The 23,578-nt window shown below is 53.4% G+C and overlaps 1 protein-coding gene across 1 annotated transcript in view; it reads left to right on the top strand.

Moving 5' to 3' along the window:
- AGPAT4 (1-acylglycerol-3-phosphate O-acyltransferase 4) overlaps window positions 1-23,578 on the top strand; it is a 110,721-nt gene that overhangs the window by 67,827 nt on the left and 19,316 nt on the right. Inside the window, exon 3 of the mRNA XM_079148628.1 lies at window positions 22,671-22,840. Coding sequence (XP_079004754.1) covers window positions 22,671-22,840 — 170 coding nt within the window. The remainder of the gene's footprint in view (window positions 1-22,670; window positions 22,841-23,578) is intronic.

The raw sequence follows: 23,578 nt of genomic DNA on the forward strand, positions 1-23,578 counted from the left end.
GTGGGTAGCTGCCTTCTCCAGCCTTCTGAGAATCAGCGTGTGTGTATGCCGGTGTGTCTGCGTGTGGAGCCACATCCGTGCACAGCCTGCGCTGTAGACCCGGCGCAGTGTTTGGTTAAGTAACTGTGTACTGCAGCCTGGCCCAGCAGGCACAGAAGACCGGTTCGTGTGAAGACATTCATGCGTCGGGTGTGCACCCTTAGCGTCCGCCTCCTTGGCCTGCGAGCAGGAGAGAACGGCAGGCGGGTGGGCCCAGGGGCAAGCGCATGCCAGGCAGAAGCGCGCTGGCTCAGCTGGCTCAAGTGGTGTCGCGAGCCCAAGCCAGGGCAGTGTTGCCAAGGGTCATTTATGCAGAAGGACTCAGAGGCCAATTAATGGTTTTCGTCACTTCTTTCTAATGAGAGAAAACCAGAATGCTTTGAAACCTGCGTTATTGAGCGTGACTCACGTCCAGATGTTCTGTAACAGGCCAGCGGAAAATGCCCGGAATGAATGGCGTGAGTCTGCCCAAGCCATGCTGCACCACGGGTTTCGAGTCCTAGGACCTCAGGGAAGAAGTGAGCGTCAGCAGCAGTCTTGTGTAGGCTGCTCGGGGCTCTCTAGAGGTCAGATGTGGAGCCTTGGACAAGATAAACAAGGCATTGTCCCCCAGCGAGCAATGTAATCTTTTAAGCCTTGGGCGAAGCAGAGGAGTTCCAGGCTGTTCCTCTGCTGACCTCCACCCACACCGCCACGGGAAAGGGGGAGGCCAGGGTGCTGGCGTTACGGGTGCTGGGCCTCTCCCGTTGTCTGCACAGTCAGTTCCTTAAGCCCATGGCAACCTCTGCAGGTGAGCAGTCCCAGGCCCTGTGCAGTGAGCTCCTTGCCCAGGGCCCCACAGCCAGGAGATGATGGAGTCCGATGCGAACCTGGACAAGCGATCACATACCCAACTTGAGTCCTGAAGGCCAGCTTGCCGTCGTGGTTTGTCCCTTCCACTGCAGATGGCCAAAAGCAGGTTTCTTAGCGGCAGCGCTGCTGACGTGGGGGCTGGATGATTCTCATTGCGGGGACTGCCCTACGCACTCGGGCACTGGACAGCACCCCTGGCCTCTTCCCTGCACCACCCCCGGCTATCACCACCCACAAGCCTCCAGACGGTGCCAAATGTTCCCAGGATTGGGATGAGGGTCAAATCACTGTCAGCCAAGAGGCATCCGTCATAGAACGAAAAACAACTTGAAGGTCATACATACTAGGTACAAAGTAAGCAGTTTAATTGAGAGGTTTTCATTATATTTTGGAGAAAAGCATATGAACCATTTACTTATCCATGTTTAAAAATGAGAATAAGAAACTAAAACCCTGTAATCTGCATATCAGTAGGGCATAGTCTAGTACTTTGCTTCTTTCTCCCGGGGTGCTAGAGATGGAACCCGGGTACTGGACACTGAGCTACATCCCAGCATCTTTGTCTTTAGTTTGAGATAGGTTCTCACTCAGTTGCTGGGGATGACCTGGAGTGTGGATCCTCCTGCCTCAGCTTCCCAAGTTGCTGGGGTTACAATTGTGCACCACCGTAAGCAGATCCAGTTCTTTGTCGTGGAAAATATTTGCCAAGGTCGCGTGCAACGGAACTTTAATAAATGAAATCATCAGCTGGACTTAATTCATCCAGAGCCCCCCGGGCATCATGTCCCCCCGGACTTGCTGAGGCTTTGTCTTCAGTGCTCTAGCAGCGAAGGTTTGGGCCACACCCTTCTCTGAACACACCTGCTGCCCTATTTCCCGAGGGCTCTTGTGGGGAAGACGGGGTTAGCTCCCTCCTTTTCCAAATGACCACTGTCCCCAAAGTTATCAACTAGCAAAGTGTGACTGGATTGGGGTTCCATGGGACAGAGTTTGGGAATGTGGTTCTGTGTGTGCTCGACCAACCGTGAATATCTTCCCTAGAAGTGACGTGTGAAGCAAAGCCTGATGACGTGCCCAGATTGCCAGGAGAGTCCTTCCTTCATTCTTGAGCTCCCTTCCCCATGAGACTCTCCCTGCCCATCATTTAAAGAGGCTGCCTGGGGCACAGTCTAGAGTTGAGCTGTTGATTTTCACTCTGCCCACCTTACGCCATCTTCAAAAACACATCAGGCTTTTCATTCCAGTGTTGAGATCCTCTCCTGGTTTCCCACTAGGAAAATCAAGGTCCCAGCTGTGGTTTACAGGCGTGCTCTGAGCAACTGTGGCCTCTGACCTCAACCCCCCCGCCCCCATGCTTTGCTTCGGTCTCTTTCCACCTCCCATAGCACCTGGGGTGGACCTGGTGTGCCCCACTGCAGGACTGGCCTTTTCTGTTCCTGCTGCTGCAGAACTTTCTTCCAGACACCCCCCTGGTAGGTCCTCAGATACAAGCTCCCAGGGGCCTCCCTGACTTCCCTTCGTCAAACTGTCCGCCTCCTCTTACCTGAGGGTACCTTACCTGTACAGCACTCCTGCCACCTGCCCGTCCATTGCTGCCTCCCCCATGACCCCAGCAGTTCCAAGAGGACTGAAACTTTGCCTCCTGCTCCCTGCAGAATTCCCCCGTGCCCAGGACGGGGCCACACACCTAGCAAGTGCTCCTCTGGTGATGGCTCAGTGACAGGTCCTGAAGTCACTACAGACATCAGATTTCCCACAGGTCCTCCTAGGCTGACCTCTCCTTGCTCCTCAGATTCAACACATTAAATTAAACGTGACCCCCAATTCTGGTTTTCGCCCTAACTCTGTTGCTTCTGACCTTCCTGGGACCCCAGGTCACCTGCCCCCAGCCTGACCCCTCGCTGACTTAATCGCACCCCCCCAGTCGCTGTCTTATTTGATGTCACTTCTGTGTGTCATTTAGCACTCATCACCTTCTCCTTCCTTTCAAATACCCTCTTCTCTTAGTTTCCAGAACATTCTTTCTCCTGACTTTCCTCCAGCCCCCCAAACTACCCTGTTCCTGAATTTTCTTACTGTTGCTGTAAATGTAGGCCCAGGCATCCAAAGTCTTCTAAGTCCCAACCTCGGCCCTTCATTTCTCCTAGAGAGACTGACTCTAAGAGTGACTCACAAGGACGGTCCGGATTCCCTTTCCGCCTTGTGACTGTGATATCTTTAGGGACATGAAGGTGTGTCATCCTGCCATCCAACCCCTCAGCGCTCTTGAGGGCCGAGTGCAGCAGCTGTGTGAGTCACGAAGCCCTGCGAGAGCGAGCTGCCCGGGTCACTGCAGAGGACAGGGCAGAGTGTCACCAGCAGCTGTTGGGGAGAGGTAAGACTGAGCCCAGAGCGCTCATGCCCTGCCTGACTGCCGAGCCCAGCACAGGAAGGCTGACTAGGGCTCCACTCCACCCGCTGAGGGCGAGACAGGAGTACCTGTCCTGGTGACGGGCCCTGAGGACATGGTGAACTCCCTGTGTCTCCGGACAAGTAAAGTTGTGGACCCAAGAGAGGGAGGGCAGCTCTCCTCGGGTGCCTTCCTAGATTCGCGGCTCTTGCGCGTCCTTGAGATGCCGGGGCGTGGCCAGGCTGGGGCCCTCCGTGGCGCAGGGCCTCGGTTCCCCTGCGTCTCTGACCCCTGCGTGAGCTCCGAGTGCCTTCACTGCAGGCGTCCGGAGCAGGCCCAGGACAGAGGCATCAAGTGCACTCAAGGAAATGCCCTGAGCTTTTCAAGATGCCGGGCCGTCGTACTGGCCGCTGATTCTGGTGATCGTGAAGAGTGGCTGTGTTTGCCACGGGACCTGTGGCACCGTGAAGGTATTTGCAGGGCAGTCTGTTCCTGGACGGTTGTGCCCTACAGGTTTGGTCTTCTCGGAATCTCTCTATTCTCTCGAAGACTCGCATTGGACAGGGAAGGCTGGAGTCTTACCCTGAAAATAGAGGCCATCTGCTTGCCCTTGGTTACCCTTGGGCTAAGTGGAAGTTCTCTTCAGATTCTGAATGATGCTTCTGGTGTAAACTAAACTGTGTTATGTTCTTCTGGAGAAAAGAATAGATTCAGTTTTGGACTTAGATAATGTTGAGATCCCAAGAGGGCCCTGATCAATAGTGCCCTTCTCAGGTTTTTTTTCTGAACAATTTGAAGAAATTTAGCGAAGGCATGGAAGATGGTAGCGAGAAAATCTTCCCTGTACTGCTGAAGAGCCTGGCGTGAAGGCTGCAGCCTTGTGTGTGACTGAAGGTCCTCCCAGCAAACCCGGCTGGGCAGATTCGCCCAGGGCAGCCTGACCCGTCTGTGAGTTCCTCACCTCAGCTGGGGCGAGCAAGTAAGGGGGCAGGGACAGATCCCTGCCGAGAGGGAGAGGTGGCCCCGTCCATCCACTAGCTTCTCAGCTGTGCTGGGGCTCGACTGTCACCAGCTCCCAGCCTCCTAACAGAGAGGAGCAAGGCCAGCCTCTTCTCTCAGGGATCAGTCATGCAGAGGAAGCGCAGCTGTGAGTGTGCACGCGCACACACACACACACTCACACACACACACAGACACACACACACAGGAATGGCGGCCACACTGGGCCAAAATGAGTGCAGGGAAGCAGAAATGACTCACAAAGTGTCACTGTGATGTCTCCAGGAAGCTACACTCTGTCTTCCAGGCCAGTGCTGTCCGCTAGCAGAAATATACAAAGTTTTAAATTTTCTGGTAGATACATTTAAAAAATCCAGTAAATGGGTGTGACTAATTTAATAATTTATCTGATGAATGCATTCTCTCAAAATATAATTTCCCTGTATCCATTCAAAAACTGGTATCGAGGCATTTTGCTTTCTCTTTGTGCTAAGTCTTCCCGAGCCAGTGTTCATTTCACGCCTCTGGCGTGTCTCCATGTGAACTGGCCACATTTCAGATGCTCAGAGGCAGCTGCACACTGGAGATCACAGCCAGGGAAGATGGTAGCCAGCCCTGTTTACAGTTGGGAACGGAGGCTTGGGAAGGTTGACTGCCTTCAAGCAGAGAGAAAGCCCGTTTCAGTGGTGTGGCAGCTGAGGGTATTTTGCCCAAACTTTGTCTGTGAGCACCTAAAAGTATGGGATAAAGTAGGTTTTCAAGATCTTCATGAAAGAGAGGACATCGCAGGGGAAGTCTCAGGGACAGCAGGGTCTCAGAGTCAGGGCTCTAAAAGTGCTTTCCAGGACAGATACAGAACCAGGCCCGCGGGCATCAGCATTTCCCGCCACATGCAGCAGACATCCAAGCCAGCGTCTGCTCCAGGGCCCAAGAGGAGGCTCTCCCTCCATAAAACCAGAACCCCAAGCGGCTATAACCTCAACCAAAAGAATCAAAGTAGACCCACCCCCGCAGGCCCATGGTCCTCAAGGAATTTGCCTTGGTTCTGAGATGTCCCTGAAACTGTGACCACAGAGCAGCCTGCCTGCGGACTGCAGGGCAAGTTCCCCTCACCCAGATGCTCTGCGCATGCCCAGCCTGGCAGGATCCTGCACAGTCCTGGACCCAACATGTGGCACCTGTGAGGAGCAAGAAGCAATAAGAAAGAGCTTAGCAGGTTTTCAAAGAACCGGAAGAATCTCTAGACATTAAAAAAAATTCCTGAATGGAAGAACTCAATACACAGGTTCACCGCCAGCTTAAACACAGCTGACCAGGATCTTCATGATCAGGAAACAGAAGGAAATATCCAGAATGCAGTAAAGATACAGAGATGAAAAAGACCAAAAGGGGAAAAGAGATGACATCCTTCTAGAAGGAGCTGGGGAGAAGAGGGAGGGTGACGAATTTTCCAGAGCTGACCAATGATACTAATCCAAAGATTCAGGACATTCAGTGAAAGACCAGGAAAAAGAAATCATGCTTACACACATTTTAGCAAAATTTCAGAACACCAGAATGAAAGAGAAGACCTTAAACGTAGCCAGAAGAAAAAGGACCGACCACCTTCCAAAGAGTGATGGATAAAAGTCTACCAGCCACAGCAGACATCACGAGAAAATGTAGTTATGTTTTTCCTGTGTGCTGAAAGAGGAAGAAGTTCTAGTCTCAAACTCTGCACCCAGCAAAACAACTTCTAGGAATAATGGCAAAATAAATGCATTTCCAGATAAACACTGGCTAAGTTGGTCACCATTAGACCCTCACTAAAGATAATGCCAAAGATGATATTTCAGGAAAAGAAGAATGATCTCAGTTGGATGATCTGCGATGCAAGAAGGAAAGAAGAAAAAGAAAGTGAATTATATGGATGAACATAAATGAGCATTGTATAGAGCAAATGTAAAGTCTTGTGGTGTCGAATTGAAGGGGAAAATTAAAATGTTAAACCAGAAGAATGTAAAAGACATGAGGGAGGATAATTGAGGTAATATTTTAAGAATGCGTAACTTCTAAATTAGTAGAGGAAAAATTGATTATTCCAAAAGAAGGTGAGAAAGGAGAGCGAAGAAAGCCACATATTATTTGGGACAGATAGAACACACAGCCAGGCAGTCTCCAGCATCCTGGCAGAGCATGCACCTCCCTGGACAATGGATAGCTCTGGCCTTCATTCGAGGGAAGGTGGCAGGAGGGAGTTGAGAAAACAGCACCGAAAGAAAAGCAGCTAACCTGCCCCAGATCGCCATCCAGGAAATGGCCCATCCTGTCGAGCCTCAGCCTGTCAGGGCCCCAGGACCGCCTGGCACTTTAATTTTGCCCTTGGTGACGGGAACTCTTTCCTGCAGCCCCGTCTTTTCCAGATGGCCGGTGTGAGGGCCTGCACGTTGCTGAGCTTTCTCCACCATGTGCGTGCGGGGAGCGAGATTCAGAATGCTCAACATCTGGGTGCTCCTGATGGTCACCCTAAGGCCCAGGTCTGGCGGCGCTGCAGGCTTGCTTGCTTCTGGGTGCGGCGTCTCTGAACTCCGCTGGCTGGTGGTGTATGACCAAAGCCCAAGGGGAGGCAGGAGAATCCACCAAGGCCGGAAACATGTTTTAAGTTTTTCAGCACTTTTTTAATGGAAGGAATAAGAAAGGATCGAATCACCCAGCCCTTGTTTATTTATAATCAGTAGAGTTTATGTGTTTGTTTTGTGGAACTGGAGGAGGAACCCGGGGCCTCACATGTGCTGGGCGTACATCCGGCACAGCTGGTGGACTTTCTTTCTTAAGAGCTTGTTTAGGTTTACGAGCAAATTGATCAGAAAGTACGGACAGGGCCATGTGCTCCCCTACACACACACACACACACACACACACGCGCGCGCGCAAAAGCGCGCGCGCGCACACACACGTGCATACACACATACATGCACATGCACACACGAGCATGTTTCCCCCCATCTTACACTAGCGTGGTACATTTGTTAAAATGGATAACCAATGTTGGTACCTTATTACTCACTAAGATCCCTGGTTTACATTACATTACACACTGTGTTGTACATCTTATAGCCTTTGACAAACCATATGCTATACCCACCACAGTACCACACAGAAGAGTCTCGCTGCCCCAAAAGTCCCTGTGCTACCCTTAATCATCCCTCCCTCCCTTCCCCAACCCCTGGAGCCTCCCAGGCACAAGAACCTTGGGTATAGCTTGTCTCAAGACATCAGCTTGCTAGGTTTTGCTTTTTGTTTTGTTTTTTTCTGGTACTGGGGATTGAACCCAGGCATGCTTTACCACTAAGTCACATCCCCAGCTCTTTTTATTTTTTATTTTGAGACAGAGTCTCTCTGAGTTGCCAAGGCTGACCTTGAAGCTGCAATCCTCTTGCCTCAGCCTCCCCAGTCATTGGGATTACAGGTGGGCACCACCATGCCCAGCCCTGGTTTGGCTTTGATTTCTGAATTTCACAGATTCTGAGCCGCCATGGATGGTAAGGAACATTTTCATTATGTATCTCTAAGAAGGGAAAAAGAAAGGCTCCAGTGAGACCAAGGTGAATCCTCAACAGTAAGGCACGTGAACACGTGAGCCAAGAAGCCCCCTCAGAGCTGATGAGCCATGACAGGGCACGGGCCTGCCCAAAATACGGCGCTTTGCTGAACACAAAGCAAGTTCTCAAGGTTTGGAAACTGCGCTCAGGGTTTGAATCTGGCCTTTTGGGTGGAGATGAGGCATGAGGAGGGCGGTGGTGAGGCCCAGGTAGGTGGCGATGGGGAGGCAGGAGGAAGCAGGGCGAGTGTGTGGTGCTGGCTGCGGCCCAGGCCCCCTGATCCTGATCCACCGTGGGACGTGCACAGATCAGAGAGGAGCCTTTACCTCTGTGCCCTGGGGCGAGTCCCTCACACTTCGTGAGCCTGTTTCTCCAGCTGCAGGGAGGAATTCTAATCCCGACAGGTGACCATGGGGATCAGAACATGAGCTATTGTGTGTGACAAGCCTAGCCCGCCGCCTGTGTCCGGCAGGATCAATGCTGCCGCACTCTCCTTGGCCTTCACACTGACAGCCAGGTGGGAGGAGTGTCTGCAGCTAGAAAGCCTGCTGACTCTTGACCTCGGTGCCCCAGTGCTGCTAAACAACTAGCAACACAGTCCTGCCCACTCACTGGCTTCACGACTGGGCTAGTCAAGCTCCGATAAGCCCCGGGAAATCTACTTCTCATGGACCTTGTAAAGCTGGGATGGAACCGAGGCACAGGTGACTGTTCAAACCTGTTACGCTCCTGAGAAACTAGTTCTGCATGTGCACAAGACCCGCAGAGTACGAGGAAGCCACCCTTAACCGGCAGGTGTTCCAGGGCGGCAGCAGCTGAGTGTTCCTCAGAGCCTGGGGGACCTGGGAGAAGCATCGTCTTCCATGTGTCCTCTGTGGATTGGGGTGTTGATGCCATCTGGTGGGTACCCTGGGGCTTTTGTGAAGCGATGCTTTTGGAATCCCCCTTCACCTGTCCATGGCTCTTCCCCTGTGGGGACTTTTTTCAGTTCTTCCCCATCTGCATCCCTGAGCCACATCAGTACTTGTTACCATGGCGAATGAGGGCTCAGATTGCCAGACTTATTAAATAAAGCTTCCGGACACCCAGCAACATTTTAATTTCAGCAAGCGATGGATAATATGTTAGTATTTGTCCCAAATAGAGCCTGGCTCATTATTTAGTATGTAGTTCACTTAGGATTGCATACAACATCTTCTAAAAAATAATTTATAATTTATCTTGCATTTGAATTGAAGTAGGTATCTTGTACTTTATCTAGTAACTTTAATATGAGCAAAATATTACCTTGTCAAAAACCCCAGGAAAAAGTTTCACGAGAAACAACTGATATTAGGGCAACATCTCACATCTGTCTGGTGACCTCGTTGCTCAGGTACAGAACACGGTCTGTACGCTACCTTCCTTAACTAGAGTTCCTCTATTGCAGAAGTTGGTCTTGTGTGAGAAAAGAGGCAAAGCTAAATATTCTGGGGCTTCCACTGGAGACAAGGGACCAGGTCCATGTGAAGGAAATAACTTTGAAAATCAGTATCAGAATAATTTCTCCTTTGCATTTCTGTCCCTAAGAATTATTTTGGTGATTGCATATATTTTAGCCCTTAATCTTTTAATATTTTTCAAAATTATGTGAATATATGTTTTTTTCTCTGTGAATAATGAATTTGAGTTATGAAAATAAGCCTGATTATATCCCAATGAGAGAAAGCAAGAGAAGGTATTAAAAGATGAAAACTTAAAGCAAGTATTCTTATGTAGATTTTAAATTTGCTTTAAATGTTCTTAAAAAGATTGGATTGATTTCTTGGTTTTTAATGCTGCTTTTAAAGTAAACTTTTTAGATGGCTCTAGGACTGTACCATCCTTAATTGATTTTTTTTTTTTTTTTTTTTTTTTTTTGTATTGGGGGTTGAACCCAGGTATGCCACATACCCAGCCCCTTTACTTTGAGACAAGGTCTCCCTTCATTGCTTAGGACTCACTAAGTTGCTGAGGATAGCCTAGAACTTGCCATCCTCACACCTCAGCCTCCTGAGCTGCTGGGATTACAGGTGTGCACCACTGCTCCGAGCTCTTCATTGATTTTTGACATGAACTGGATCTTGGTGAATCTTCTCCTAGTCAGGTGACTCAGGTTGTTGAATTACAAGTATTTGTTGAGGCCCAATGTGTGCAAACCCTGCCCTGTATCCTGTGGGCAGCCACAAGGACAATATGAAAGAGAAACCCCGCCCACCCCACCGCCCCTTGCTTTACAGACTCTGTGCCACAGGCAGAGAAAAGCAAAGGGAAACGGGATGTGAGTGGAGGGGCTTGCCTTGCGCTGAATTTCCTGGGTACGTACTGTGTGGCTGTCTGCAGGGAGCTCCGGGGCAGAGCTGCGAGGGATGTGGGGGTTCTCAAGGGCAGGCGTGCCTCTGAGGAGTCACTGCATCGCAGAGTATGGTCCTCAGTGTTTAGGGTAAGAAAGCTGGTGGATTGTCATTTTGACCAGGCTGTGATGGACTCATGCTAAGCAAGCTTATGAAACATGTACGCATAGAAGCAGGAACGCAGCTAATAATCAATCTTTCAATAACGAAAAGGCAGTCTGGAGCCTCTGTGTGCCCATCAGCATGTTTGCCCCGAAGGTTCACCCACAGTGACATCTGGTGACACTCGGAGGTTGATGAGAACATCTGCAATCTCAACACAGAGAGTTGGAAGGGAGGCTGGTGCCTGGCACCACCAGGGACTGGAAGGCATGAGACAGAAGTGACTGAGGTGTGTGGTGGGGCGGACGGGCCACCCGGTGGTGCTCAGGCCTCGCTGCCTGGAGCTAAGAAGTACCTTGCCTCCCGAACACCCAGTGGGCCTTGCTTCCTCTTGGTGCATTCTTCCTACAAATGTGCCTTGTCTGTAGACTAAGCTGGTCTCCAAGGCTAGGCCGGGACCATCGGCTCTGTTAGCACATCTCTGCCCTGTTCCTTGATATTTGTCTCACAGTTGAACTTTGCTGGAACCTCCTTGAAGTCTATATTAGTCCGTTTTTCAATACTGTAATTAAATATCTGAAACTGGGTGTTTCATAAAGGAGAGAGGTTTATTTAACTGACGGTAGAGGAGGTTCAAGGGCCTGATGCTGGCATCAGCTCAGCCCCGAGCAGGGTTTCACACCAGGTAGCATGGCAGTGGCCAGAATGTGTGGGAGAGGAAGAGGTCAGAGGCACACGGAGAGAGGAAGAGAGCCAGAGCACACCGGGGAAGGGCCAGGCCCACTGCTCCCTGCAGGCGCCACTCTTAACGGCCCCACTGAGGACCCCGCCTCCACCCACTAAGCCCCAGGGGACAAGCCACCTGAGTGTGCCCCTATTTCCAGGTTGCACGTGGGTCACCCATGTCTAGAGCACAACCCAGCTTCAGGAACGTCTCTTCCTGGAGGAGGAAGACCTCTGTCTTCAAGTGGATCATTTGCACCTGACACTCAGCAAGGTTATTTCACCTGTGGGGAGGTAAAGCCTCGGCAGAGAACCACGGCTTCAGAAAGTGTCCCTTCTCCCAAACACGTTAGCAGCTGCCCGCTGGGAGGGGAGAGGCGAGGTCTGAGCGCCCTGTCTGTCGGCAGAGCTCCTGAACCACAGGAGTTGAAATCGCACGCATTCCAGCGAGGGCCAGGTGTGCGCACCGCCCGAGGCTGGGGAAGGCTCAGGCCAGGCCAGGAGCCTCTCCAGTCTGTGGCCTGGGGCAGCTCTGGGAAGGGGGCTGGCCCTTATTTTGAGGGGTGTGGCATTTGGATCAGGAGGAAAGGAGAGGTGCAAGGGTCGGAGTGGGTAGAGAGTGGCCTTTCGCTGGCCTCCTGCGGCAGGTGCTCTGCGGCATGCTCATAACCCCGGTTAGCGGGGGTGCCTCTCTTCGGGGTCTTGTTACATTGAATGGAAGCTTGAATTTCTGCTGTCTTCCCTTCCCGGACAGAGAAAGCACTTAGCCAACCCTGTCCTTGCTCGTTAGATTTAAGAGGGTGCCCAAAGCCCTCAGTGGTTACAGAGCAGCTCCGGGCGCTGTGGCCTATATGCCAACTACCGACACAGGCTGTGTTGCAGCCCATGAGGTGACATTGCCTCCATGTCACATGTTGGGAGTCCAAGCCTAGGGAGGCTGGGGGCGCTTCAGAGCTTTTAATCTCTTCAAGTACAGCAGCATTGGGATGTGAGGTATTTTCAAACTGCATGTTAATCTTCATCTTTCAGAAAGTAAAAAACAAAAGAAAGTCCATGGACAACTTTGGCTTTCACAGTACGAGGGCACCCTTCGCCAGGTGTCTGTCTCTGTCCCTGTCCTTGCTGCCCTAGGGAAGTGGCGGAGGACCTGGGATCCCAGGCTGCGGTGTTCCGGCAGTGCCTCTGTCCCGGGCTCCTGCCTGCTGGATTTCCTCTTCCATGAAAGAGGCAACTTGATTCCTTTAATTATTTTTATTCCAAAAAAATTTCTATATCTAAGTGCACAGAGAACAGCTCCAGATTTCCCCATATTTATAGCACCTACATTTAACTTTCAATATTTTATCCTACTGGCAGTTATTGAATTATTAATTGGGTGATGAAAATTTATAAATTCCCGACATGTTTGTCACGAAACATCACCCTGGGTTATGAGACGTGTTTTATAAAGAATAAGAACTCCTCACTAACATAACCACAATGTCATTATCACAACTATAGAAATTAACAATATTTTCTTAATATCATGTAATACTCAGCTTTCTCTGCTTGTTTCCAAAATGCCCTTTTTTTTTTTTTTCTTTTGCACTTTTGGAGTGTTTAAATCAGGATTCAAACACAGCCCACACATTGTGTGTAGTTGTTATGTCTTTGAAGTCTTTGAAGTCTCTCAATTTAGAACAAACCTCCATTCTTTAAAAAAAAAATTTTTTTTTAAATTTTTGCCATGAATTTGTTGGGAAAAGATAATAATAAAAATATTTTAAAAAGCAGCCCCGTCTGGTACCCCATCCCACATTCGGGATGCACACGAGTCTTGTTCTCTAGGTATGAATTCTTGAGAGATTCGAGTGCAATGGTTTTTCCCAAATGCTCTACACAGTGTTGCCTCACCGTGGGGGGCAAGGTCCTTATAAGAAGCAGCAGGGAGACGGGAACAAACTCTGGGTGCTAACAGTGCTTACTGATACTGAGCTTGAGTTGCTTCTAGGCCCAATGCACTCCAGGCCCCCTCGGCTGCGGTTTTGCTTCCCCTGGTTTCAGTTATTCACAATCAACCGCAGTCCAAAAATATTAAATGAAAAATTCCTGAAATAAACAATAAGTAAGTTTTAAATTGCATACCGTTCTGAGTGTGGTGATGAAACCTAGCAGCTTCCTTCCCCATCCTGCCGGGAACATAAATCATCCTTTGTCCTGTGTGTCCACATTGTATACGCTACCCGCCCGTTACTCCTGAGCGGCCATCTCGGTTATGAGACAGACTGTGTGGTACTGCAGTTGGCTAGCTTTTCCTGGCTGTGACCAGAACACCTGACCAAACAACTGAAGAGAGAAAAGATTTATTCGACTCACAGTTTTAGAGGTTCGGTCCATGGTTTGCTGACTTCAAGACAATTGTTTATGGTGGAAGGGTGTAGCAGAGAAAAGCTGCTCAGTCCATGGAACCAGGAAGGAGAGAGAAAGAGACAGAGAGAGAGAGAGAGAAAGAGAGACAGAGAGAAAGAGAGAGACAGAAAAAGAAAGAGAGAGAAAGAGAAAGAGAGAGACAGACAGAGAGAAAAAGAGAAAGAGAGATAGAGAGAGAGAGGGGGAGAGGGGGAGGCAGCTGCCGGACGGAGGTGCAGCCTTCCAGGGCACACCCCCAGGGAGCACTTCCTCTGCTCGGTCCCGCCTCCTGTAGTCCATTCAGCCATCAGTGGAGTCCTCTAAGTTGAGACCAGAGCCCTCGTGATCCGGCCTCTTCCCAAGCACCAGAACCACACTCCACCATGAGACCGTGAGGGCCACTCCAGATCCAACCCCTGGAACCTCATGGCCTCCCTGCTGTCCTGAGCAGTGAGGCCTGCTCTGCCTCCGTGACGTCCCCAGAGCCTCCAGGCTGCTTCTCTGCCCAGGTCCCTCCCTGTCCTCCTCCATGGCGTTTCCACACGCTGCCACCATCAGGCTGTGGAGCTCACGTGTGCTGACCGTGCTGTCAGCAGCAGCTCCACACATCAGGGTGGGCACATGGCAGCCCAGCGCCTCCCTCTGCCTGCCCGGCAAGCCCTGCGCAGACCTGGGTCCCTCACTGGGCCTAGGAGGCGGGATGGGTGTGCCAAGCTCACAGGCACCCAGAGGAATTGGCCTTGTGGTGGCGTCAGCTCCCAACAGACCAGCTCCGTCAGAGGCGGGCCGCCCCACTCCACAAGCCTGCTCAGCACCCGCTCCATTGCTGCCCTCTCTGCAAACCCTTCTTAGACTAGTTTTTTCAAGTGGCCCCATGAAGCTTTAGCACACGGACGGATAGCGTGCTCTTTACGTGCTGTGTGTGTATCTGCTTTAACACAGTAAGATTTTTCCCCACATCTTTCCCCCAAGAAACAAATCTCACCCCTTGGGGGGCAATATCACCCCACTGAGGACACTTGATATGTCAGCGCAAATCAAGACCTGCTGGTTCTCCAGAACACGGAAAATTATCTGACCATAGCGAAGAGAAGCCAGGAGGAGCCTCCAAGACCTCAGGCAGAAACTCCATCCCCCTCGGAGCAGAATCTTGGCTCCACTCCGGGATCTGGGCAGATAGGTGGGAAATGCAGCCCCTCGGGAGATTCTGGGATGGGGATGGGAATGTCACAGACACACCTGGGCTCCAGTTGGGCATCACAGAAAGCGTTAAAATGGGATTATGGAGAAAACACATCTAATGTCAGCAAGGGTCCAAGTGAAGCGACCGTGCAGCTCAGGAAGACCCAGCGGCTGCGTGGGCTGAGATCCCAAGGCGGCTGGGTGGAAGTCTGGGGGTGTGTGGGGATTGGAGGCCAGGCCGGGGTGGGGAGGGAGGCCCGGGGCTGGAGAGGGAGGGCGTGGTGAGCGGGAGCCTGGGTGAGGTAGCCTTGGGGGTCCCCAGCCGGGTTTGGAGCTGGCAGCATCCGAGGCTCACCTGGGACAGACCCTCACACCTGTGGTGAGAACTGGAGCCAAGCCTGCCTGTCGCTGGGCTTCTGTTAATTGTCTGACGTGGTGCTTTCAGTTGTGTGCAAGGCCCCAAGGGCCCAGTGGAGGCCTGCCGTTTGCAGACTGACCTCCAGGTGTGGCAAGGGCGCACAGGCCTTCCAGGCCTTGGAGAGATGCGGGGACACGTTTCCCTCTGGCGTTGCTCCCAGGAAACGCTCTTGGGTTCAGGCACCAGGACCTTCCCTGTTGCGCTTCTGCACTGAGGCTTTTGAGGAAGAGAGGGTTGTTTACTTCCCAACCTAATTATTGTGGTTTAAAGCTACTACCACTGCGCAGCTCCAGGTACTCGTCACCATTAGCTGCCAGTCTTGTCACTGGTGGGGTGAGGTGAAGGATGAAGGTGGCATCCCGGGTGCGGCTCGTGTCTGACGGGAGGCTGGCAGAGGAGGGGCGTTCCCACGAGGGACTCCCAGCTCTTCAGGGCTCGGTCAACAGCCGGAGGCACCTGGGCGCTCGCTGCAGGGTCTTGGCATCCTCGGTTTTGGCAGAATTCCTCCTGGCACTTCTCCTAGCAGCTCGGCGGCGGAGGGGAGAGGAGGCAGACCCTGGGCTGGGGTGACCGTGTCGGCAGGGCCCTGCACTCCCATCTGCCTGCGCCAGGGAGGAGCGTGTCTGCAGGGTGGATGCAGCCTTGGGGTTTTCCAGGGAGGAGGTGGAACCCAGGGTCCCCATCCCGGAGCCTGGTCCTGCTGCTGCCAGGTCAGCCGTGTCTAGAGGCCTCAGGGCCGTCGAGAGGCAGACTGCGGGCAGGTTTCTCATTTCTTCCCTTTCTCTGCTCTTGGCAGCTTTCCCCTCGTTGCCACTATGCCATGTGCTCTGGAGAAGGCAGGGCACTGGCTCTGAGCCAGGCCTGCGCTCGGTGCCCTCGTCTAGACCTCAGCACATTCCATCTTCGGAAAAGTTTTTTTTTTTTCACTTTGGTACCGGGGATTGAACCCAGGGGCACCGAACCACTGAAACACCCCCGGCGCTTTTTTTATTTTTTATATTTTGAGACAGGGTCTCACTTCGTTGCTCAGCGCCTTGCTAAGTTGCTGAGACCGGCTTAGAACTTTCAGTCCTCCTGCTTCAGCCTCCCGAGCCCCTGGGATTCCAGGCGGGCACCACCGTACCCGACTGCCTAACAGGCCTTTGAGTTGGCGTTGTATGTGTCTGTTGCAGATGAGGACCTGCCCCCTGGCCTGCAGAGGTCAAGACGCGGTCCTTGCGCTCCGAGCTCTCTTTTCCACCCCTCATTTGCCCCTCCCCACCCCCCAAGTAATCATGACTTTAGTGTCCCTAGACCTCTTAGAGTCCCGTGGGCTCTGGTGGCCCTGTCTGGGCTCAGCCCCAGCACGCCCGCGTCCTGGCAGTGGGGGTGGGCCCTGGCCTCCTCTCTGTATTTCGGTGTCCTCCTCTGCCACAGGGGACACAGTGTGGTAGTGTCTCACACAGGATGTCAGGAGCTAACTCAGGGGCCGCTGACCTTCTCCGCCGTTCCCTCTACAGCCAGGAAAGCCCGAGCCTCTTCCTCCCCCTTCTCCTCTGGCCCCTCTACTTCTTCTCACTTATTTGAAGCAGAACAGCACGACAGGTACAGCAGGCCAGAGTCGTCCCCAGATGCCACACCAGCTCCAGTCCCTGCACCTTCCGTGCTGCAGGTGCCAAGAGCACGTTGGGTCCCCAGCCTCAGGTGGTGCCGGGAAGAGAGTGATTTCAGGCAGAAGCACCTGGGGGACTCCTCCGCAGGGGAGGGGGTGGAGGAGAGGGAGGACGGCCCAGGTGCTTCCTGGGCCAGGGAGCAAAGTTCTTCAGTGGCTACCAGTAGTGAGGATGTAAGCCCTAAAATGAGACTTACTGGAAGGACATTAGGTCAACACACAAGACTTCTTCTTCAGGAAGAAGCAGCTGGGGGTCTGGGGAAGGTGAGCTGGACGGCTCCTGGCCTGCGCGTGACTCACTGCCGCCCCACGCAGGACGCCAGTTCCCGGGGGGTGTGGCTGACTGGCGGAGCCGGGCCGTGCGCCCAGCCTGGGGCACGGGGTTCAGTCTCACCAGGAGCCCCTGGGAACTGTCTGATGGCTCCGAGGCCTGCAGGTGCAGGGGATTCAGGCTGCTGACATGTTGGAGCCGGGAAAGGGCCCGGAGGGACCACACACCAACCAGGACAGCCTCGGTGGCTATTGGCATCACTCTCAAAGTCAGGGTCACAGACTGGGCAGAGAAGGAATGTCTGGGTCATCAAATGCCCCCGTGGAGTCACTCTGTGGGGACGGCACCCAGGCCACAACAGATGCAGCTCCGTGGCCGGCGTCCTTAGGTTCCTGTTTGCTTCCCTGTTCCGGGGATACCAGGACCAGCAGGGCCTGTGGCCTGCCCTGGACTTGCAGGATAGCCCAGTGAGCAGCGTGGGGGTCGGCGGGGCTGTGTGGACCTTCTCTACCTGGACGCACTGGCCGTTCCCAGGTGGCCTTCCTGGGTGGGCACCTGGTGGTCCTGTTTCCTGTGACTCGCTAGGTCTGTATGTGCCTCTGGGTGCCCACACTTGTGCCTCCCCCGTCTCTCCAGCCAGCCGTCGGGCACCGAGTTCACTCCCCCGCCTCCAGGCCCGCTCCCTCGGCCTGGCTCCCCAGCCTCCCCCAGGGCCGTCCTTTGCAGCCTGGGTCCTGGGTGGGGCCCACAGAGCACCTCTCTTCCCCTCTGCCTCAGTCTTATTAGCTGCAGGGTTTGGATTGCCAGCATTGCTGTTTTCGGTCAGCTCTCTGTGCGTGGCTCCAGTCCTTCTTAGGTGACAATCTCAGTAGCTTTTAGAGACTGCTTGCGTGCAGAGATGCCTGAGTGACAAGGTAAACGCTGAGGACAACACCTGGCCTCTGTCCTCTTGGACTTGCCCTGGTTGTGTTGATCTCAGGCTCCTGGCCTCCCAGTGCTGGTTATAGTGAGACCGTAGCTCTCGACCAGCGACTTTCCCCTAACCAGGGGCCCTGGCTCCACAGGCCCCTCTTCCCCGGTGCTGTCATTTGGGTCTTAAATGTCACCGTAAATGTTTGCTAAAGGCTTGGTTGTCAGCCTGTGGCTCTCTTGGGAGGTTGGGTCGCTGAGGACATGCCCTTAAAGGGGATTTGGGGCCCTGGCCCTTCTCTCTCTCACTTCCCAGGGACTACGAGGTGAGTGGTCTTGTCCCATCAATGCTTCCCACCGGGACGTTCCGCCTCAACACAGGCCCCAAGCCATGGAGCCACAGCCCAAGACCATGACCAAATGAGCCTTTCCTCCTGTATGTCGATTCCTCTCCGGTGTTTCGTCACAGCCACAGAAATCTGCCTGACACACCTGGTCAGGAGCGACCCCTGGATGGCCTTTGGTATCTTTCTGAGTTACTCTGGAGGTGCCCAAGGACGTGTCCTGTGAAAGACCGTGGAGGGTGGAACCCAGCGCGGTAAGGGAGTCAGAGCAGCTCTGAGGCCTGCTGCCACCGCTGGCGGGGCGGAGGGTGGGCAGGACAGACTGAAATGCATTAGTGAGGTGGACCCCAGCACCCACAGGGCCCGGCAGCCCAGGCTGAGGGCACGGGAGTAAGTGAAACCCGAATCCGCGGAGATGTTTGCAGGTGGCACGCAGGTATTCACATGGGACACCTAACTGAACCACCGCCAGGACGTCGCCGCTCAGCTGAAGGCAAGAGCTTTTTGAGTATCTAGCGCGGGCTGGATATTTGGGCAAGGACGTGGGAATGCAGAGGTGAATCAGATGTGGGCGTCACAGTGCGATGGACGGGAACGGTCTGTATCTGCGCAGCGTGTGCCTTACGCTTGGCTCGGCCTTCCAGGAGCTTGCATATGGGTCCAGGCGACAGGAAGGGGACTCTCTGGGACACTGTTGACTCAGTATAAATTTGAACGTTCTTTTGGAGGAACAATTTGGAAGTATCTGTACAATTTTAAATATGTATACTCTTCAGTCCTCAATCCCACTTTTTTGTATATCCAAGTTGGAGAAATACTTGTACAAATATTTTTAAAACCATATATTTTCAATGGTGATTCTTATAGTAAAACAGTTACAGTAAAAAAGAGGGAGAGATGTTAATCAGGAGATGAATGGCTGAAGAAGTCATGTTACACCCTTAACATCAACTTCTGTTGAAATTTGTGAAATTGCCCTTTTAGCTATTTTCAACCTTGAAATGACTTTTTTACATATTGAAAAAGAATGAGAGATCCCCCATATCTCCATTTCTTCATCTTTAAAGTGAGGATAATTTCTGGGCATAGTGGCACATGACTGCAATCCCAGTGTCTCAGGAGGCTGAGGCAGGAGGATCACAAGTTTGAGGCCAGCCTCAGAAATGCAGTGAGGCCCTGAGCAACTTAGTGAGGCCCTGTCTCAAAATAAAAAATGAAAGGGCTGGGATGTAGTTCAATAGTTAAGCACCCCTGGGTTCATTTGTGGAGGAAGCGTGTGTGTGTGTGTGTGTGTAGATGCCACACACTGGAAGCCTTCCTTCCAAACTGTCCTTACTGTTCACATGGTTAGCCTTGGAGAAGGGGTGGTCTGGGCAGAAGGCTCTCGGTTCATTCTACCAGAGAAGCAGAGCTGCTGGGAGAGCCAACACAGCCACGTGCTGTCAAGGCATTGGTCACAGGAACTGCCTGTGCTCAACTGGAGTGCTCAGGGGGTCTCCAGAGGCTGTCACCTGCATCTGAGGCTGGAGCCAGGAGTTCACAGGGGGGGCAGGAGGGGCCAGGGATGTACAATGGGGAGAGGGGAGAGGAAGGGGTGGGAGCCCCACGGGAGTGGGCTGAAACTTGTTTTGGATATTGTTGCATCTAGTGTTGTTGGTGATCTGGCACTGAGGGGATCTGGCATTGGTGGGGTCTGGCATTGAGGGGAATCTGACATTGAGGGAATCTAGCATTGGTAGGGATCTGGCATTGGTGGGGTCTGGCATTGGTGGGGTCTGGCATTGGTGGGGTGGGCATCTTGCCAAGCACCTGGCCAGGGAGTCAGAGAAGCTGGTGATAAATCAGGAAAGGAGAGGCTGCGGACGCTGCTTGAAGCCCATGCAGTGCAGGAGCGGATCAGCAGCAGCGTGTGAGGGGCAGAGCTGAGCCACTTGCCGTCTGCCATCTGCTGCCCACGGGCAGCCCAGGGGCCTCCCCACCCAGGAATGCACAAGGCAGGGAGTCTGGGAAAAGCGGCCCTGGCCACCCAGAGGAAGTTCACGCTTGTGCTCTGTCGCGCTGGGCCATTTGAATTCTCCTACAATGGGACTGTATCGTCGTATTTGTTTGTGAACAGAAAAAACAGTAGAAACCTTCTGGTTAAAAAAGAAGAAAAGAAAAATATAAAAGAAGGGAAATAAAACTCTTTTAGCAGTGAGATTGGGTCCCATGTAGAGTTGGCCTGCGAGTGAGGAATTTGGTCCCTGCTGGTGCCCACCGGCCACCATCCCCTTGCTGGGTTACCGTGACCTCCTCCTCACTGGCTCGCCTGCTTCTGCCTTCCCTGTTACTGTCTGTCCCACTTGGGTCAGACCGATGCTTCAGAATAGGAATTGGCAGTGTGCCTGTTTAAGAATGCTCCAGTGGCTTCTCGTGGCCTTTGTGAAGTCATAAATCACAACCCTGGTCCAGAAGTCTCTGCAGCACCCTCTCTCTGGGTCTCTGTCTCCATCCCCCCTCTACCGTCTGCGGTCCCAGAACCTATGTGTGATAAATGGTCTTGCCTAGGATGGTTGAAAAATTGGCTGTTTATTGATCACCTACTATGCTCAGCAACCCGCTGGGCACCTTGCATGCAGAGTTCTGTTTGATACACAGCCTCTCGATCAGCACTTGCTACCCCTATTTGAGGCACAGACCAGGGGGTCCTGAGACACAAGCCAGAGCCTCACCACTGGGGGTGGTGCAGCAGGTCTGGAGGCAACTCCCTGAGCGGACGGTCCACGGCCATCGCTGACAGACGCTCTCCTTCCCCTCGTCATGCTGCTTTGTGATCACTGCACTGTCAAGCAGGGATCCCCAGGAGCAGGTCTGAGCTGGGGACCTGGGTCCCCCAGCCCCTCCCAGGGTGCTCACATGCACTAGGTAACCACAAGTCAAAAGCACCAGGCCCTGGGTGAGCCCAGCGATGCAGCTCCTGCCTCCTGGCGCCTGGTCGCATGAGCGAGAGCGCCTGCTGTCATCACGGTGCTGGGCGGGGGAGGGTGCCGGGGACCTGCAGCTGGTGGGGGTGCACGCTGGCTTAGGCAGGGGAGAGTCCCGTGAGCCCATGAGCCCTGTGGCGTCCTAAGATGCGAGTGGCACCAGCGATTGCATTGTCACCGACTCCCCTGGCTGGGAGCGGGGCCTGCCCTCTTGTTCTCAGAAGACCCCGCAGCAGGAGAAGCCTTCCCCGCTGTGGGGAGAGGGGGGTCCTTGCTGGCCGTACCTGGTTGTTCCCTGGCTTGCCACGTCTGGATCCCGCCGAGGTCGACACCTGGTGGGAGAGCTGTGCAGAGCGGGGCACACTCCCCACTCCTAGGACGAGGTGGTCACATCTGTCATCCGCTTCTGCAAAAGGAAGGGCGCCTTCTCACTTGGTTTTAATGACACTGATCAAAGAGAGCCATGGGGCTTCCTGTGTTCCATGTTCTGTGTGCCCACCATGTGCCTACACCAGACCGTGCCATCCTCGACTAGGGAGCTGTGGCACTGTGAGGTGAGCTTGTCCAAAGTCCCACTGTGCCCCTCTGTGGACACCAGACTGGAGGCCTTACAGGGGCCAGGCTCCGGGAGGGAGGGTCCCAGGGCAGCCCAGGACCGCCACCTGCCTTCGCGTGCATGTGGGTGGGGTGGCGAGGGAGCCTTCTGCCCAGGGGTGAGTGGCAGGGACAGCCTTCACCGAGGCTCGTGTCCCCAGCGCCCACCCAAGTCTGCTTTAGCGTTCCTTGCGGGGTGGCGCGGCCACGCACTCTGAAGTGTTTCTGGACAACATGCGTCACGGGGGCTTTTCCCAAGGCTACCAGGTTGGAAACTGGTCACTCGGAGGCATCGTTCAAGAATATACTTGGTCATTATCACCTAAAAAAGGAAGTCCCACGTGTCAGGTCTCCTGAAGGACACGTTGTCACTTCCTGCCAGCCCTGGGGGTGACGACCGGGCTCGCCCGCGTCTTCCCGGGCCGCAGCTGCTTCTGAGCCCCGCAGCTCCCGCATCACCCGGGAGAGGACACGCGGGCGCTCGGTGTTCCTTGGTAGTCTGTTGGTGTGCCAGTTGGTCATTTCCCAGGACGTTCAGGATGCTGCGCATCACCTCGCGCCGCCTCTGCTGTCGACAAGGACGTGGATGCAGGTGGCTCCCTCCTGTCCCATTTGTTTTATTTTCCCCCAGGGCTCTTAATCCAGGGATGTGCGTCACTGGCTGTTCCAGAGTGTCCCCTTCTCCCCTGGAGACTTGTGGTCGCTCATGTTTCCTTCTGCTTCTACGCCCTTCCGAGGACTGGGGTCTAGTCTGAAGTGACCCGGGGCTTTCCCCATAAAAGCTGCTCTCTGTCCCCGCGGGGAGGGCCGTGCCCTGCTCCTGGCCTGGCCCGGAGGAGCCCGCTGAGCGCACAGGTGGCGAAGTAAGCGTCTGTCCTTGTGGTTCGTTCCAGAGCTGGTGATGCTGCTGGAGTGGTGGTCGGGCACAGAGTGCACCATCTACACCGACCCCAGGGCCTTCCCCAAGTACGGAAAGGAGAACGCCATCGTCATCCTCAACCACAAATTCGAGATCGACTTCCTGTGCGGCTGGAGCCTGGCCGAGCGCTTCGGGATCTTGGGGGTAAGCGGGTGCGGTTACTGCCGCGCCTTTGTCTGCGTCGACTCACTTGCCTCTTTGGTCTCGTCCAGAATTTGCCGAAGAGTCGGCTGAGGTTTTGCTGGATGTTCTTTAAAAGCTCTTTTTTATTCCTGCTGGGATGGGGATTAACGTCGTAGGCTGAGCAGTAAGGAGGGTCCTGGCCTTTGCTGGGACCAGGCATTGTGACAGTTTATTTCACCTGTACAGAAACAGAGGAGATGCCAGGCCAGTGGGTGACAGACACCGCCCTCCCTTTTAAAAAATCTAAGTTAGAGAGAGCTTGAATATTCTGCTCAGGCTCCCACAGCTGTAATTGGATTTGTGGATTTGAACTGGTCTGCTTTGACTCCCATCTCCCTTCTTAATTACCCTGCTCTCCTGCCTGTCTGGCTCACAAAATTCATCTCCAAATTTCCATCATCACAGGCTTAGGAACGTTGAGCTCCCAAGTGAGCAAGTGTGAATTGTATGATTCCTAAATATTACTAAGTTCTGTGTCTCTCCACTGAGTTTGATTTCTTCTTGCATGGAGCTCACATGCCTTTGGAACTGGGTCTCCCCGTGGACGTTGGTCATCTCTAATACACAAAGGTGTGTCATGGTTGAGCCTGCGTCACATCCCTGAACCTCCAGTGGCACTGGAGAGTTGCAGTAGGAAGCCCAGCGTCCCCAGGCCTGGCAGGAAGGGCTCGGCAGTTTGCGCCTCGACTTGGAGGTCAG

This window comes from Sciurus vulgaris (assembly GCF_902686455.1).
Source record: "Sciurus vulgaris genome assembly, chromosome: 7".
NCBI lineage: Eukaryota > Metazoa > Chordata > Mammalia > Rodentia > Sciuridae > Sciurus > Sciurus vulgaris.